This window comes from Telopea speciosissima, chromosome 9 (assembly GCF_018873765.1).
Source record: "Telopea speciosissima isolate NSW1024214 ecotype Mountain lineage chromosome 9, Tspe_v1, whole genome shotgun sequence".
Lineage (NCBI taxonomy): Eukaryota > Viridiplantae > Streptophyta > Magnoliopsida > Proteales > Proteaceae > Telopea > Telopea speciosissima.
This window is the reverse complement of record NC_057924.1, coordinates 50,642,617-50,658,455: the sequence shown is the minus strand read 5'-3', so window position 1 is coordinate 50,658,455 and position 15,839 is coordinate 50,642,617. Positions and strand designations below refer to the sequence as shown.

Sequence of the window (15,839 nt, the reverse complement as noted above, 5' to 3'; positions counted from 1 at the left end):
TTTTGACAGTTGGAACCATATTTTCCATCTCTTGCTCCTCATCAGGGGGAGTCTACCAGTGAAGAGGTGCCTTTGATCACTTTCTTGGATGTACTTGTTGTGGAAGACCCATCGGTTGAACTCGAAGATGGCGTAATAGGGCAAGAACAGGAGCAATCTCAAGTTCAGAGGGAGACTAGGAAATCTGAACAGGAGCAATCTCAAGTTTAGGGGGAGACAGGGAAATCTGATAACCTGAAGGTATTTACTCAAGGAACAGGGCATAAACAAAAGCAAGTTGATAATACCACCACTACTGCGCCTTCAAATCGTCGCTCCTTGATTAAGCTCTTCTCCTTTAGATTCTGATCCGAACTTACCAATTGCTATTTGTAAACCCTGTAGAACTTGTACTCAGAATTCCGTATCTAACGTCGTTTCTTATGAGTCTCTTTCTCCTTCTTTCCATGCTTTTGTTTCCTCCTTGTCTTCTATTTCCATCCCTAACACTTGGTAGGAAGCAATGGCTAATTCAAGATGGAAAGATGCAATGAATGAAGAAATGAGGGCACTGGGAAAAAATGACACTTGGGATTTGGTGAGTTTTCCTCCAGGAAAGAGACCGGTTGGCTGTAAGTGGGTCTTTGCAGTCAAACATAAGGTTGAATGGAACAATGCAAATATATAAGGCAAGGCTAATTGCTAGGGGATTATCTCAGACAAATGAAATTTACTATCAAGAAACCTTTGCTCTAGTAGAAAAAATGAAGACTGTTAGAGTCATTATCTTTTGTGCAACTAATCAAGGATGGGATCTTCAATAACTAGACGTGAAAAATGTCTTTCTTCATGGGGAGCTTGAAAGGAGGTATACATGGATATTCCATTTGGCTTTGCTGCCAGAGAAACTCAGGGCAAGGTTTGTCGTCTCAAGAAGGCCTTATATGGACTAAAACAATCACCAAGAGCTTGGTTTGGTCATTTCCATATAGCCATGATGTCAATTGGCTATAAACAAAGTAATACTGATCATACTTTGTTTATCAAGAAGATAGGGCAGCTTATCACAGTATTGATCGTTTATGTGGACGATATTGTCATCATTGGAAGTGATGTTGATGAAATAGGTAAATTGAAGACCTATATGGGAACTGAGTTTGAGATCAAGGATCTGGGAAGACTAAGATATTTTATTGGGACTGAGATTGTTCATTCAGGTCAAGGTATATTTCTCTCTCAAAGAAAATATACACTTTAGCTTTTATCTAAAACAATAATGTTGGGTTGTAAGCCTGTAGACACTCCGTTGGAGCTAAATCCTATGGACAGAGGTAGTTGTCAAAGATTGGTTGGTCGATTGATATACTTATCACACACGTTCTGATATAAAATTTGCAATTAGTGTAGTAAGTCAGTATATGCATGATCCTCTTTCCACTCGTCAAGAGGCAGCTTACATGATCCTTTAATATTTATAGTCTTCTCCTGGGAAAGGTGTCCTTTTTTCTCCTCAGGGTCACTTGAGAGTTGAGGCTTACACTGATGCAGATTGGGTAGGATGTCCAGATGACCGGAGGTCTACCTCTGGATATTGTACTTTTATTGGTGGGAATTTAGTGACTTGGTAGAGCAAGAAGCAAGCTGTAGTTGCCCGATCCAGTGCAGAAGCAGAATTCCGGGCTATGGCCCATAGTATTTGTGAGCTTCTTTGGTTACGAGGACTTGTTCATGATTTATGTGTTCCTGTTGAGCTGCCTCTGCATCTATACTGTGACAGCAAATCAGCAATAAGCATTGCTCACAACTTTGTTTAACACGATCATACCAAGCATATTGAAATCGATCGTCATTTCATCAAGGAAAAGCTGGAGCAAGGAGCAATATGCATTCCCTTTGTTCAGTCTGGTGACCAGTTGGCAGATATTTTTACTAAGGGAATTAATAGTAAAGTTTTGTATCTATTATTAGCAAGTTGGGCATGTTTGATATTTATGCATCAACTTGAGGGGGAATGTTGTAAAATGGGTTCAAGGGTATTTCTGTCCTAGAGGTATTTTTGTCCTTGTACCTATTCTAGAATGTTCTCTAATCTATTATAATTAAAGAGGGGCTGTGGTCATAAAGACAAGCCATTATTCTCAAATCTCCACAATTAGTAATTATTGTTATTATTGCGACTACTACTATTGTTATTAATATTATTTATAATTTTTTTTAACCTCACTGTTTGAGCATGCTGTGTCTCCTATAAGTTATCGTTCCACTTGAGTTTAATGAACTTGTTTCATCCCTTGTTACAGGTGGCAAGCCTTCTCCATGATGATGTCTTGGATGATGCAGAAACAAGGCGTGGTATTGGTTCGTTAAATGTTGTGATGGGAAATAAGGTATTTTCCCTCTTTGCAATGCCTCTCTTCCTTTCCCTCTCGTGTGCTAGAGCACGCTTGCTTGCTAGTGGATAATAGCTGCATAGACATGTTAAATATGTAATAGATTCATTATTTGCAAGTAGTTATCGTTAGTTGTTTCAATTAGTTATCAACAGGATAGGTAAGAGATTTTTCAATTATGGTGGTTCTTTTCATTACTACATCTGGTCTCCACTCTGACTACACTGTGTTTTCTTCAAATCATTTGTAGTGGGCATTTTAATTTTGTTTTCGTTTTAGGTTTCAAAAACCTGCTGCTTTGTATGTTCTGTGCCTGGTTTTTTGTACCTCTTAAGTGTTTTGCACCTGAAGTTGTTTCCGTCTATCTCTTGCAGCTATCAGTGTTAGCTGGTGATTTTCTGCTTTCTAGAGCTTGTGTGGCACTTGCTTCACTGAAAAACACAGAGGTATATACTTTGTTAGAAGCTTCATCCTTCATTTGCAATAATTGACTTTCTTTGTAGACCTGATGGAGCTCCTTTCTCCTTGTTAATTTGGACCTTAGTCCTGTGTCCCAAAATTTGCATCTATTATATGCTCCTAACTATCTGGTATGTATGTTTTCATCATAGTTGTCAAGGCATCGCCTAGGCACCCATGCTCCTCGGGTCTAAAGCGACAGAACGCCTTGTTTGATACTGCACTAGTTTATGTTTATTTCTGTTTATTGCTTTGTTTTTTGATGAATATGTTTATTTAATACCCTATGCTTTGTTTATTATATGTTGATTTTCTCATATTAGGTCATTATTGGCATAATTATATCATGTTGCATTGATATGGCTTCTTGGTTGCATATAATCTATATGAAATTATCATCACTATATTACATGTATTGCATGTCTAAGGGCGCCTGCCTAGGTGCCCCCCTCCAACACCTTGGTTCGCCTAGTCACCTTGACAACTATTACTTCCTATTTAGTCAACCACAAAATCTGAAAAAATATTTGTTGGAGGGCATTTCTTTTTTCATTAGTTTGTTGGTTAATAAATGTGTAATTGAGCTGGGCAAAGGCAGGGGATGGGCTGATGTAGGCCAAGCTTATGCCCATTAGAGCATCATGGGACTTGGCTGGCCTGCATTTCTTTTCTCTCTCTACAGATTTAAGAGAATCTTGCCTTAATTGTAGCAATTTTTTTGGTAACCTTAATCATATCAACCGTTAACCTGTAAAAGCAATATTGGAATACTTATTTAATTCAATTGGATTTAGTTATTGCCTTAATCATTTCAAGGGTCCTTAATGAATGATTCTAATCAGATGGTTTGAAGTCTGCCTGTGTGGAAAATGCACCACCTATGCAACCAAGTAGAGTTCTTTCACCCTATATATATCAATTCAAGTGTTGCCAGATTCACTAAAGGGTCTGGTCCATTGGATATCAGATATTATTATCACTTGTGCTGAGAATCTTAGTTTACCAAGTGCTGTGATTATTTAGTTGCTCAAAGCTTCAAACCCTTCCCCTTGGATGTTTTTTTGTTCGCTTTAGCTGGTTCTTATTCCTCGTCTTCTATCTGCAGGTTGTGACATTACTGGCAACAGTTGTGGAACATCTTGTTACGGGGGAAACCATGCAAATGACTACTACCTCTGAGCAACGTTGTAGGTAGGGTATTTTATATCATCTGTTATTTTGTGTCATATACTCATATCCACCGTAGGATTTTTTTTCCTGTATCTTTTTTCCCTTGACCACTAATGGATAGCTCATGAACAGGAAGGGCTACTGCTTTTGAGAACCAGTATCAACGTTAACCTTCTTTTTCTGCCATCTGCTATCATATCACAGGCACAAAAAATATACATTTTAATTGAATGTAGTAAGAACAGTTGGCTGTAAAATGGAGGGCCAATTTTTCCTCCCCCACCCTCCCCCTTGGTGTGGATTTGGGTTTTCAATCTAGTAATAAAGTTAGTAAAGAATGCAGATGGATCTATGAATGGTTGTGACTGCTTCAGTTCCCCCCCCCCCCCCGCGGGTAAAAAAAAGAAGCTTGGTTGCTATTTTGTACCGACCTCTGAACCCTGGACAGAAATACTAAATTGTCAAGCATAGAGATGATCCTGTGAGATCAGTCAAAGACTTCTGGACAAAGAGTAGTGTTGACCTGGGATTGGGTTGTTGGATACAGAAATTGATAAGCTGGAAATTCTACAACAAGAGATTTACAAAATAATGTAGTCCCCATCTTTTTTCAATTTCCTATGGCCAAATACCCAAATTATGTTGCACTGGGTGTAGGTTCATCATCTATAAGAGAGATAGGGGAGTGCAAAACGGAAGGACTGTATGAAGAAATTTTGTAGAGAGATTCAAAATTAGGGTAAGGCTTGGATGATTAATTATCATCCCAAGCATATCTATTAATAATGATAATAAAACATAGAACATAGTTACATGAGCAATGTGGGACTAAACCACATACAAGAGACATAATGAAAGACATAATAAAAGGGGAAAAAGTCCAGAATACCCCCACGGTATTCTGGCTCATATAATCTAACACTCCCCCTCAAGTTGGAGCATATATATCATGCATGCCCAACTTGACTAAGATAGGAAGAAACATTTTGCCACTTAGTCCCTTAGGGAACACATTAGCCAGTTGATCAGCAGACTTCACAAAGGGAACACAAATGAGTCCGGCTTCAAGCTTCTCCTTGATGAAATGTCGGTCAACGTCCACGTGCTTAGTACGATCATGCTGGACAGGGTTATGAGTAATACTAATGACGGCTTTATTGTTGCGGCTTTATTGTTTATTGTCACAATAAAGCATCAAGGGAAGATGGACAACAACACCGATATCCTGCAATAATCCTCTAAGCCATAGAAGTTCACAAATTCCTTGTGCCATCGCACGGAACTCGGCTTCAGAACTGGACCTTGCTACAACATTCTGTTTTTTGTATGCCATGTGACAAGGTTCCCACCCACAAAGGAACAATAGTCAGGGATAGATTTTCTATCAGTGGAACCAGCCCAATCGGCATCAGTATAAGCTTCAATCTTCAGGTGACCATTGGGAGAGAGAAGGAATCCCTTTCTTGGAGCAGACTTCAAATACCGCAAAATACGACGGACTGCATCCATATGAGAGGAATAGGGATCATGCATAAACTGGCTCACCAAACTTACAGCAACGGCTATGTCAGGTCGTGTGTCAGAGGGGTAGATTAGTGTGCCCACTAATCGCTGATAACAACCCTTGTCAACAGGTTCACCCTCTTTCTCCTTAAGTTTTGTAGTAGCTTCCATAAGAGTATTTGAAGGATGACACCCTAGCAGCCCAGTCTCAGTCAATAGATCAAGGTTATATTTTCTTTGAGAAAGAAAGATGCCCTTCGAAGATCGAGCAGCTTCTATCCCTAGAAAATATTTTAGAGGGCCAAGATCTTTTACCTCAAACTCACGGCCAAGGAAGAGCTTCAAATTCTTGATAGCATCACCATGATTACCAGTCACCACAATATCATCCACATAGATTATGAGAAGAGTTACCTTGTCACCAACTCGTTTAATAAACAAAGTGTGATCAGCATTGCCCTACTTGTAACCTGTTGAAATCATAGCCTTGTGAAATTTGCCAAACCAGGCTCTAGGTGACTGCTTCAACCCATAAAGGGCACGCTTCAATTTATAGACCCTGCCCTTGGTCGTGTCATTAGAGAACTCTGGAAATTACTTGCATTGAAAATGCGGGTGATGAATCATCACCTTAATTACTTCTATAAACATTGTAGCGAAACCAGGACCTGAAGTCAGTACCTGCAAAGTAATTAAGGAATCATTACCTTAATTACTTCTATAAACATTGTAGCGAAACCAGGGCCCAATATGTCATGGTAGGATTCTGTAATACTTATCTAGTCGTCCTCCTTTATTTATAACCAGCAAATAGACTCTTAGTAGGAAACCTACTAAGAGTACACATCTAAATACAAGGAAACAACGAAAAATAAAACCACTCCTAACACTACGACTCAACATATACACAAACCTATACTCTACAACTCAACATAACTCACGATAGGGACATTCCTATCGTGAGTAAGCTTTAACACTCCCCTCAAGCTGGAGTGTATATATTAGTCAAAAGACTCCAGCTTGGAACAACAAGAATAGGGATTAACCGCAGAACTAGCCTTGAACATATATAGCAGTCATAGACACCAGTGAGCATAGAGAACTTCATTCTGGTAGTAATACTAACTTTAGCACACCAATCATCAGCAGCAATAGTAGAGAAAATTTGTGTGTCAAATAAATCCAGCCAGCAACGAACAAAATAAGCGGTAAACAACACCAAGTCACCAACCGCAATCCAAAATATCATAGCAGCGACAACAGCATCACAAGCCATTCTCAAGGGAGGAAAGTTGTAAGTGGTACTCTTCACAAAGAAGACAAATAAAATTGCTAATATCGAGGTATTCAAAAGAACACCAAAAACAGGGTATCAATGATGTGATTAGTAAAATCACACGATTGGAGATCTGATTAGTAAATATCAAATGCACTTATGAGCCCCAAATAGAGGTCACAGATAAAGCTGCAGCAAACCGAATTAGGTCCTTCAATCTCCAGAGGGTCCTTCAATCATATCAGCAAATGATAGCTGGAATCGACACCATCAGCAAGCAGATAGCAGCAATCGATAATAGCAAATAGCAGCATAACATTAGTTCAGCAATTAATACAGCAGCATCAGTTCGTAGCAATTTGCAAATTGATAGGAAAGCAATTAGCAGCAATTGATACAGAAGCAGAACACGATGGAATGAATCAGCAGGAGCAGAAATCGATATAAATAAATCTTCAGCACATGTTTGCAGAAATCAGAAATCACCAACAACAGTAGTTCTTCGATTCTTCAACCAGCAGTAGAAGGAAAACAGAAATCTTCTGGTGGCTAAGTATAATCAGAAAACTTCGATGATGGTTCGATTCAAATAAATCTTCGATCAGCAGTAGCATCAGGTATGATCATACAAATCAATCTTCATCAGTATATGAAACCCTAGTTCTTTATCTTCTATCAACTAGGCTTTCACAATTAGAAAGGGACAGCATAGGTGTTTGTACACCACAAACCAGAAAACCTAGAACAACTTGAGGTAGGTTACGGCTCTCATACCATGTAATGAAACCAGGGCCTGAAACCAGTATCTGCCCAATATGCTATGAGAGGATTCTGTAATACATATCATGGTCTTCCTCCTTTATTTATAAACCGGCAAGTAGACTTATTTCCTACTAAGAGTACACATCTAATTACGAGGAAACAATGAATAATAGAACAACTACTAACACTAAGACTCAACATAGACACAAACCTAAACTCTGCAACTCAACATAACTCACGATAAAACAACTCCTAACACTAAAACTCAACATAGACACAAACCTAAACTCTGCAACTCAACTTTACTCAGGATAGGGACACTCTCCCTATGGCCTTATCGTGAGTAACCTTTAACAAGCCTAATTTTCTTTTTTATTTGGACAGGCATAATTTTGCTAAATAATTTAATTTGATTGATGGGGGTTGATACTTGCATCTAGGTAATCTTGTTTGTATATCAGTTTGTGCTGGTCCATAAGTTGTCTCTTAGCATACAAGGCAGTTGTTCATATGACATTGTATTTAATGATTCATCCTATTACTGTTGATGGTGGTGCAGGCTGTTGGATTATGGGGGTTAGAGGGGAAGTTGGTGAGATTAAGTTTTTTATCTGATAGGTTTTTTTGTCTGCTGTTTTTTTATTTTAAACATTTCTTTGTGGTTGCAGCATGAAATATTATTTGCAAAAGACATACTACAAGACAGCATCATTAATTTCGAACAGCTGCAAGGCGATTGCTCTTCTTGCTGGGCAAACGACAGAAGTTTCAATGTTGGCTTATGACTATGGCCGAAATCTGGTTAGTTATCATATATATTTTTTTTGGTGACTAGTTATCATATATTTTGTCATAAAGTCAATCTTGGTTTGCAAAAGCTTCATTGACTATGCCAATTTAACATGCCAGTCATTGAAGACTGCCATTTAATAGGGTAATGGTGATGGAGTTGAGTTTCAGATTAGGGAAACAATGGAGAAGGAAGGAAGATGTTAGAGAAGAAGGAGACAAGAGAGGGAAGAAGAGAGAGTTACGGTTGAAAGTTGTGTGTTTTAGAGAGACTTCTCCAACACACCTATATTGCTCAAATAGAATTATTAAAAGTGTTACAATCACCTCCCTAGGGAAATAAAGGTAAAAAGACATAAAAAGTTAAAAATACATAATAAGGGAACTAGTTAGAAGTCTAGTTCCTGAACTACCCCTGATACATATTTACTATCAACTCTAATACTCCCCCTCAAGCTGGAGAATATATATCATGCATTCCCAGCTTGCTTAGAAGGATATTAAACTGAGGAGAGCCAAGAGCTTTGGTGAGGATATCTGCCAACTGATCACCAATCTTCACAAAGGGAGTACAAATGCAGTCAGAGTCTATCTTCTCCTTGATGAATTGTCTATCAACCTCTATGTGCTTGGTTCGGTCATGTTGAACAGGATTGTGGGCAATACTGATGGCTGCCTTGTTATCACAGTAGAGTCTCATAGGACCTACAGTGTCAAATCCCAGTTCCTGAACAAGTCTTCTCAACCATATAAGTTCACATACTCCATGGGCCATAGCTCTAAATTTTGCTTCTGCGCTGGATCTAGCTACAACATGCTGTTTTTTGCTTCTCCATGTAACCAAATTACCCCCTACAAAGGTGCAATAACCGGAAGTGGATCTCCTGTCTGTAATGGAGCCAGCCCAATCAGCATCTGTGAAACCTTCCACTTTCAAGTGGTTGTGTCTGGCATACAACAATCCTTTCCCTGGAGAAGACTTCAAATATCTAAGAATACGGTACACGGCATCCAAGTGGCCACTCTTGGGAGCATGCATGAATTGGCTCACTACTCCCACTGCATGCGAGATATCTGGGCGTGTCACGGCAAGATAGATAAGCTTCCCCACTAGCCTTTGGTACTTTCCCGCATCAACTAGAGAAGGACCACAATCTTCTCCTAGTTATGATTTTGCTCAATAGGAGAATTGGCTGGTTTGCAGCCCAACATTCTTGTCTCTGTCAACAAGTCAAGAACAAACTTCCGTTGACATATATTAATTCCTTTCTTGGTCCTTGATACTTCAATGCCTAAGAAATACTTCAAGGGACCCAAGTCTTTAATTTCAAACTGTCGTGCCAAGTAACTCTTCATGTTATCTATCTCAACTATATCATCTCCTGTGACCACAATATCATCAACATAAACAATAAGGGATGTGATGGTACCATGGCCCCTCTTAGTGAAGAGAGTATGATCGGCTTGGCTCAGGGAATATCCATTCTTCAGAACGGCCTGCCGAAAGTGCTCAAACCATGCCTTTGGTGACTGTTTGAGACCATATAATGCCTTCTTGAGGAGACACACCTTCCCTTCAGCTGATGGCATTTTGAAGCCTGGAGGAGTTTGCATGTACACTTCCTCTTCCAAATCCCCATGGAGAAAGGCATTCTTCACATCCAATTGGTATAATGGCCATTCTTTATTGGCAGCCAATGACAAAAGAACTCTAATTGAGTTGTGTTTGGCAACCGGAGCAAATGTCTCCTGATAGTCAATTCCATAGACTTGACTGTATCCCTTAGCCACCAACCTTGCTTTGTATCTCTCAACACTCCCATCAGATTTGTACTTGATTGTATAGACCCATCTGCATCCAACAGGGACACGTCCCTTAGGAAGATCCACCAGTTGCCAAGTACCATTCTTCTCAAGTGCCATCATTTCCTCAGACATAGCTTGTCTCCACTTGGGTCAGACATAGCATCAATAACATTTTTGGGAGTAGAAGCAGCAAAGAGGGCAGTAACAAAGGCAAGACCTGTAGGAGAAAGAGCATCATAGGAAACAAGCTGGGCTATAGGATTAGTACAAGCTCTTTTCCCTTTGCGAACAGTAATAGGGAGGTCTAAATCACATAAAGAAGGAGAAGGGAGATCACCTGAGTGAGAAGAGTAGAACTCAGGTTGTGGATTTGGATCCAAAGAGGACTCTTGGTAGGTCTTCTTTCTTTCATTATGCAAGCCTTCACCTTTTCTGTATGTAATGTGGTAATCTTTCTCCTTGTCAACCACCGAATTAGTATGCACATCATCCAGATTCACAGACTTCCCAATGTCAAGCATAAAGGGAGAGATAGGTAGTGGGTAATGGAGAGAATCAGCAGCCTGTTCATTCCCCCAATTCTCCCCCTGAAGAGGATGCTGAGATGGGGCAAAAAAAGGAACAGATTCAAGGAAGGTGACATCTTTGGGGGTGAAGCACCGGTGAGAAGAAGGATGGTAGCACCGGTAACCTTTAGAAGTAGAAGAGTAGCCAAGAAAAAGACAGTTGAGGGCTTTGGGATCAAGTTTTGTGTGATGTGATTTGTTAACATGCACATAACAAACACAACCAAAGATTTTAGGAGGAAGAGAGAAAGCAGAAACCTGTGGAGATAAGATGTCTAAGGGAGATTTGAAACCAAGAAGTGTGGTGGGCATGCGATTGATGAGGAAAGAAGCAGTGAGAAGAGTAGCTGACCAAAAAGTCTTGGGAACATGCATACCAAACAAGAGAATACGGGTGACCTCCAATAAATGGCGATTTTTCCTCTCAGCAACCCCATTTTGTTGGGGTGTGTCAACACTCGCTAACTGATGGAGAATGCCATTCTTAGTAAAGAAAGCTTGGAGACCACTAAACATATATTCTCCCCCTTTATCAGACCGGACAACTTTGATACGGGTATCAAACTGAGCAATCATTTGATAAAAATTCTGAAATGCCTCACAAACATCACTCTTATGTTTCAGAAGAACAGTCCAAGTGGCACGAGAAAAATCATCAACAAAAGAGACAAAGTAACGAAAGCCAAATAAAGAAGTAGTGGGAGAAGGTCCCCAAACATCAGTATGTATAATATGGAAAGGAGCAGCAGTTCTATTACCATGATATGGATAGGAGGAGCGACAATGTTTGGCCAACATACATAGTTCACATTAAAAAACATGGGAAGATGCAACAGAAGAAAATAAGTGAAGTAAATGTTTCCTCATTACAACAAAAGATGGATGGCCTAGACGCCGATGCCATAACATAACAGACTCCACAGAACTACTGTCATCACGTCTACACACATAGGACTGAGCTGTGGGTACACCAAGATAAAAAAGGTAAAGGCCTTTCTCCTCACGTCCGCTACCAATAATCCTCTTCGTCACCAAATCCTGAAAGAGACAGTGAGAAGGAAAAAAGGTGACACAACAGTTGAGGGATTTAGTCAAGTGACTTACAGATAAAAGGTTAACAGCAAGGTTAGGAACATGAAGAACTAAGGTAAGGGAAATAGAGGAGGTAACAGGGATACTACCTTTACCAGATATAGAAGAAAGGGATCCATCAGCTATCCTGACTTTATCCTTACTAGAGCAAATGGTATAGGGATCATAATTAGAGGACATACCAGTCATGTGGTCAGTGGCACTAGAGTCAATGACCCAAGACTGGGCTGCAATAGAGGCTGTAGAGGAGACCTGCAAGGCTGAGGACGAAGATGAGCTGGCCACGGTAGATGCAGGAGATGTGCTCAATTGGGATATAATCCGGCGGACTGTGTCAACCAAGGAAGGATCATCCTGTGGAGCATCTGCCTCAGTCGTCACGGAGTGAGCTCGAGCTCCCCCTCTACAACCACCACGACTACGTGTGCTAGGGGGGCGACCATGAAGTGACCAACACCTATCCTTGGTGTGCCCAGTTCTCCCACAGTGATCACATTTAAACCTGTCTCTCCCAACTCCACTGGCACCAATTGTCTCTACTACATTGGCTGCCTCACGATTGGGCCCTTGGCCTCTACTACCCCCACGGGTGTCTCGAAAAGAACTGGAATTGAGAGCTGACTTGTCATGAGATGATGCTGATGTGGAGTCCATAGTGACACGCCGAGTCTCCTCACTCTGTAGTTAACTACAGACCTCACTAAGAGATGGAAGAGGAGATCGGCCTAAGAGTTGGAGCCGGATGGGTTCATAGTCTTGGTTCAGACCACCAAGTAAAGTGAACACCCGCTCCCTTTCAAAGGTCTGATACACTTTTGCTTCATCCTCCGGGTTAGTCAAATGGAGGTCCTGGTAGTGGTCATATTCTTCCAAAAGACTAAGGAAGGCATTATAGTACTCAGAGATAGTTTTGTCCCCTTGCTTCATGGAATGAATCTTTTGGTGCAGCTGATACACTTTGGCAGAGTCACCCACTCTGTCATAGGCCTGAGAGACACTATCCCAGATGGCCTTGGCAGTCTCCTTTCTTATAAATCTTCTCCCAATCGCAGGCTTCATGGAGAAGATCAACCATGTCATGACTGTAGAGTTCTCAGTCTCCCATTTCTCATAAGTAGGTGCATTCGGCTCTGGAGGCTTGATAGCACCTGTGATGTACCCAAGCTTCCCTTTGCTCCTAAGGGAAAGCTTCACGGAATGTGACCAGTCCAAGTAATTTGTCTCATCAAGTTTCACAAAGGAAAGTTGAAACTGTGTGCTTTCATGGGCAAATTGAGGAGAAGGGACAGGCTGTGATTCAGCTATACCAGGTGCCGAAATCTCAGAATCACCCATTATTCAAGTGGGGAGTACACACTCTACCCAAAACTTCCAAACAGGTCTGATAAAACAGAACCAGCAAGTAAAGGCAGCCTGTAGAGGCTCAAGTAAAGGAAAAAACAGGAAAAAGGGGCTTCACCCTAGCATTCACCAAGAAATAACATATCTGAAACAATCTCAAGGCCCTCACACAGGCTGGTGCTAAACATTTCTCAGCAAAGGCAGCAATACATAGCAGTCCAAAAACAAGAGGAGCAGAGAAATGGCAGTCCCGAGATTACCTGGGCAGAAACAGAGATTCCACGAAAAAGAGTACTGCTCAAGCAGTAGTGGAAGATTGAAACCAAGGCCAGATGGGATGAAAAGAGCACCCTTGGGCGATTCTATGGAGCCATTCCAAGGCTGAAACCAAGGCCGAGAGAGAGAGAACCAGGGGCTCGAACTTGAAGCTGGCGGTAAAAGTTGCAGGTGATGGAATGGCTTCAAAACTTCATAATAGCTTCAACCAAGCTCAAAGAACACCTCCAAACAGCTGAGTAGATTATTTCCAACCTATTTCAAACTTCTATACCACAGATTCTTTACATTGGTAGCTTCTCCTTGAAACCCTTTGAATCCTAGGATTCCAAAGAGAAGAAAAGAATAGAGAAGAGCAACCAAATACGACTCTCAAACCAACCTGGCTCTGATACCAAGTTGAATTTTAGATTAGGGAAACAATGGAGAAGGAAGGAAGATGTTAGAGAAGGAGACAAGAGAGGGAAGAAGAGAGAGTTACGGTTGAAAGTTGTGTGTTTTAGAGAGACTTCTCCAACACACCTATATTGCTCAAATAGAATTACTAAAAGTATTACAATCACCTCCCTAGGGAGGTAAAAGGTAAAAAGTTAAAAATACATAATAAGGGAACTAGTTAGAAGTCTAGTTCTTGAATTACCCCTGATACATATTTACTATCAACTCTAATAGATGGGCAATTACCGATATGCATTGTGTATCTCTAAGTGTTTGAGGTTGTGGCTTCCAGGTGCGCCTCAGGGTGATGTGCTAGAGAAACACCCTGGGTCGTATTAAAAAATGTGAATGCTGTGTAACTATTAAAATAATTAAAATGGGGAAATGGAGTAGGGAAATTAGGTTTTCTTTCAGAAAAGATTGAAGGTTCAGATTTCTAAAGAAAACGGAATAGGAACACCTTAGCAGCAATACGTTGAAGATGACAGAGTTTAGGGAGGAAAAAAGAGGGGAAAAAACAACAATTCTATGATTTGGCACACATCAAATGGCGGCAAAGAAGTATTTTTTTCCTCCTATGATCCCCCCCCCCCCAAAAAAAAAAAAAATAAATGCGTAAATGATAAATATTTTATCAATTGAATTTGTACTCTTTGAAGGCAAGCACCAAACTAACAGTGTCCCTTGTTTCCAAGCCCCTCCAATACCTTGGGTCTCCTATACGCCATGACAAGTATGATTTAAAAAGATAATGTTTAGTGGCTATGATTGACTATTATATAGAGATTGTAGATGTTTTCCAAAGCCAAAATTAGAAGCAAAGTTCCAAATTTCGGTTTCGACCCTGGTTGAAACTGAAATATGCCATCGTCGAAATCTGCAAAATGGGCTCAAATTTTGGTCCATTTTGCAGGTCAACTCGAAATGGCCATTTCGGTGGCCAAATGATGGAATTTTGCCTTTTAATTCCTTGTAGTGTCTATAATTCCCTTTTAACTTTTTGTAGTGTCTATTTAAGCCTGTTTACACTTGAAGCATTAGATTGAAAAGAAAATAAATAAATAAAAAACCCCCAAAGTGGTAGTTTGGCTTTGGACCCTAGGTTTCTAGTGTCAAGGTTCGAAAACTCGGGTCTCGGTGGCATCTCGGCCAGGCCAGAAACCGAGTCGAGCCGAGATCTCGGCGAGATCTCGGTGAGTTGCTACAATTTTTTTTTTTGGACTCGAACCCTCAACTCGGTGGGTTGTACACATTTTGGGTCTGAAACTTGGTATCCAGCTTATTTCAGGCCATTTAAACACAATGGCATGCCCAGATTTGCCAAAAAACAAGTCCAAATATGAGTTTCACTTTGGACCATAGGTTGGTAGGCGACGAGTCGTACTAAAACAACCTAATCTACATATAATTTAGTAAAACATAACAAATTAGCAATCAAAACATTCTAATTAGTACACATCAATCAAAACATTGAAATAAAATGTACATTACATCAATGTTCACTTAATTTGTTACATAAAATGAGATTGAACAAGAAATTCATCCCCATATCGATCCACATAGAATTCCCATGTCATGGAATTGCTATAGTGTTGCAAATAGTGTGACACAGTTTCCATATAAGTCTTCTGATCAACATATACCAATCTCCCTATCTTAGGGTACATGGGAGGTTGTTGGTATGAGGTGTAAGATCCATTGCTACTGTCATATTGAGTTTGAGGCATGTATGGCTGGTTTGGGACTAGGAATGTGTACCCAACACCTGACCCAGAGCTTTGATTGTCATACTCAGCTGCTGATTGCCCATACTGACCATAGGCACTATAATCAGAACCGGTACTCTGCTGGCCATAGTGATAGCCATGATGATGCTGAGATGATTGCCATGACTGATGCTCACTAGTAGTATCTATACTCATGCTTCCGAAACTTGTAAGCATGGTGTTCATACTGCTGTTGTCCTCCTCCTGAGCAGATGACTGATGTGAG

General features: G+C 40.4%; 1 protein-coding gene across 2 annotated transcripts in view; it reads left to right on the top strand.

Moving 5' to 3' along the window:
• Window positions 1-15,839, top strand: part of LOC122640497 (solanesyl diphosphate synthase 3, chloroplastic/mitochondrial-like) — a 68,944-nt gene that overhangs the window by 32,443 nt on the left and 20,662 nt on the right. For both annotated transcript variants that reach the window (XM_043833712.1, XM_043833713.1), the window contains exons 6-9: window positions 2,280-2,366; window positions 2,744-2,815; window positions 3,934-4,019; window positions 8,208-8,340. In XM_043833712.1, the coding sequence (XP_043689647.1) occupies window positions 2,280-2,366; window positions 2,744-2,815; window positions 3,934-4,019; window positions 8,208-8,340 (378 nt within the window). The remainder of the gene's footprint in view (window positions 1-2,279; window positions 2,367-2,743; window positions 2,816-3,933; window positions 4,020-8,207; window positions 8,341-15,839) is intronic.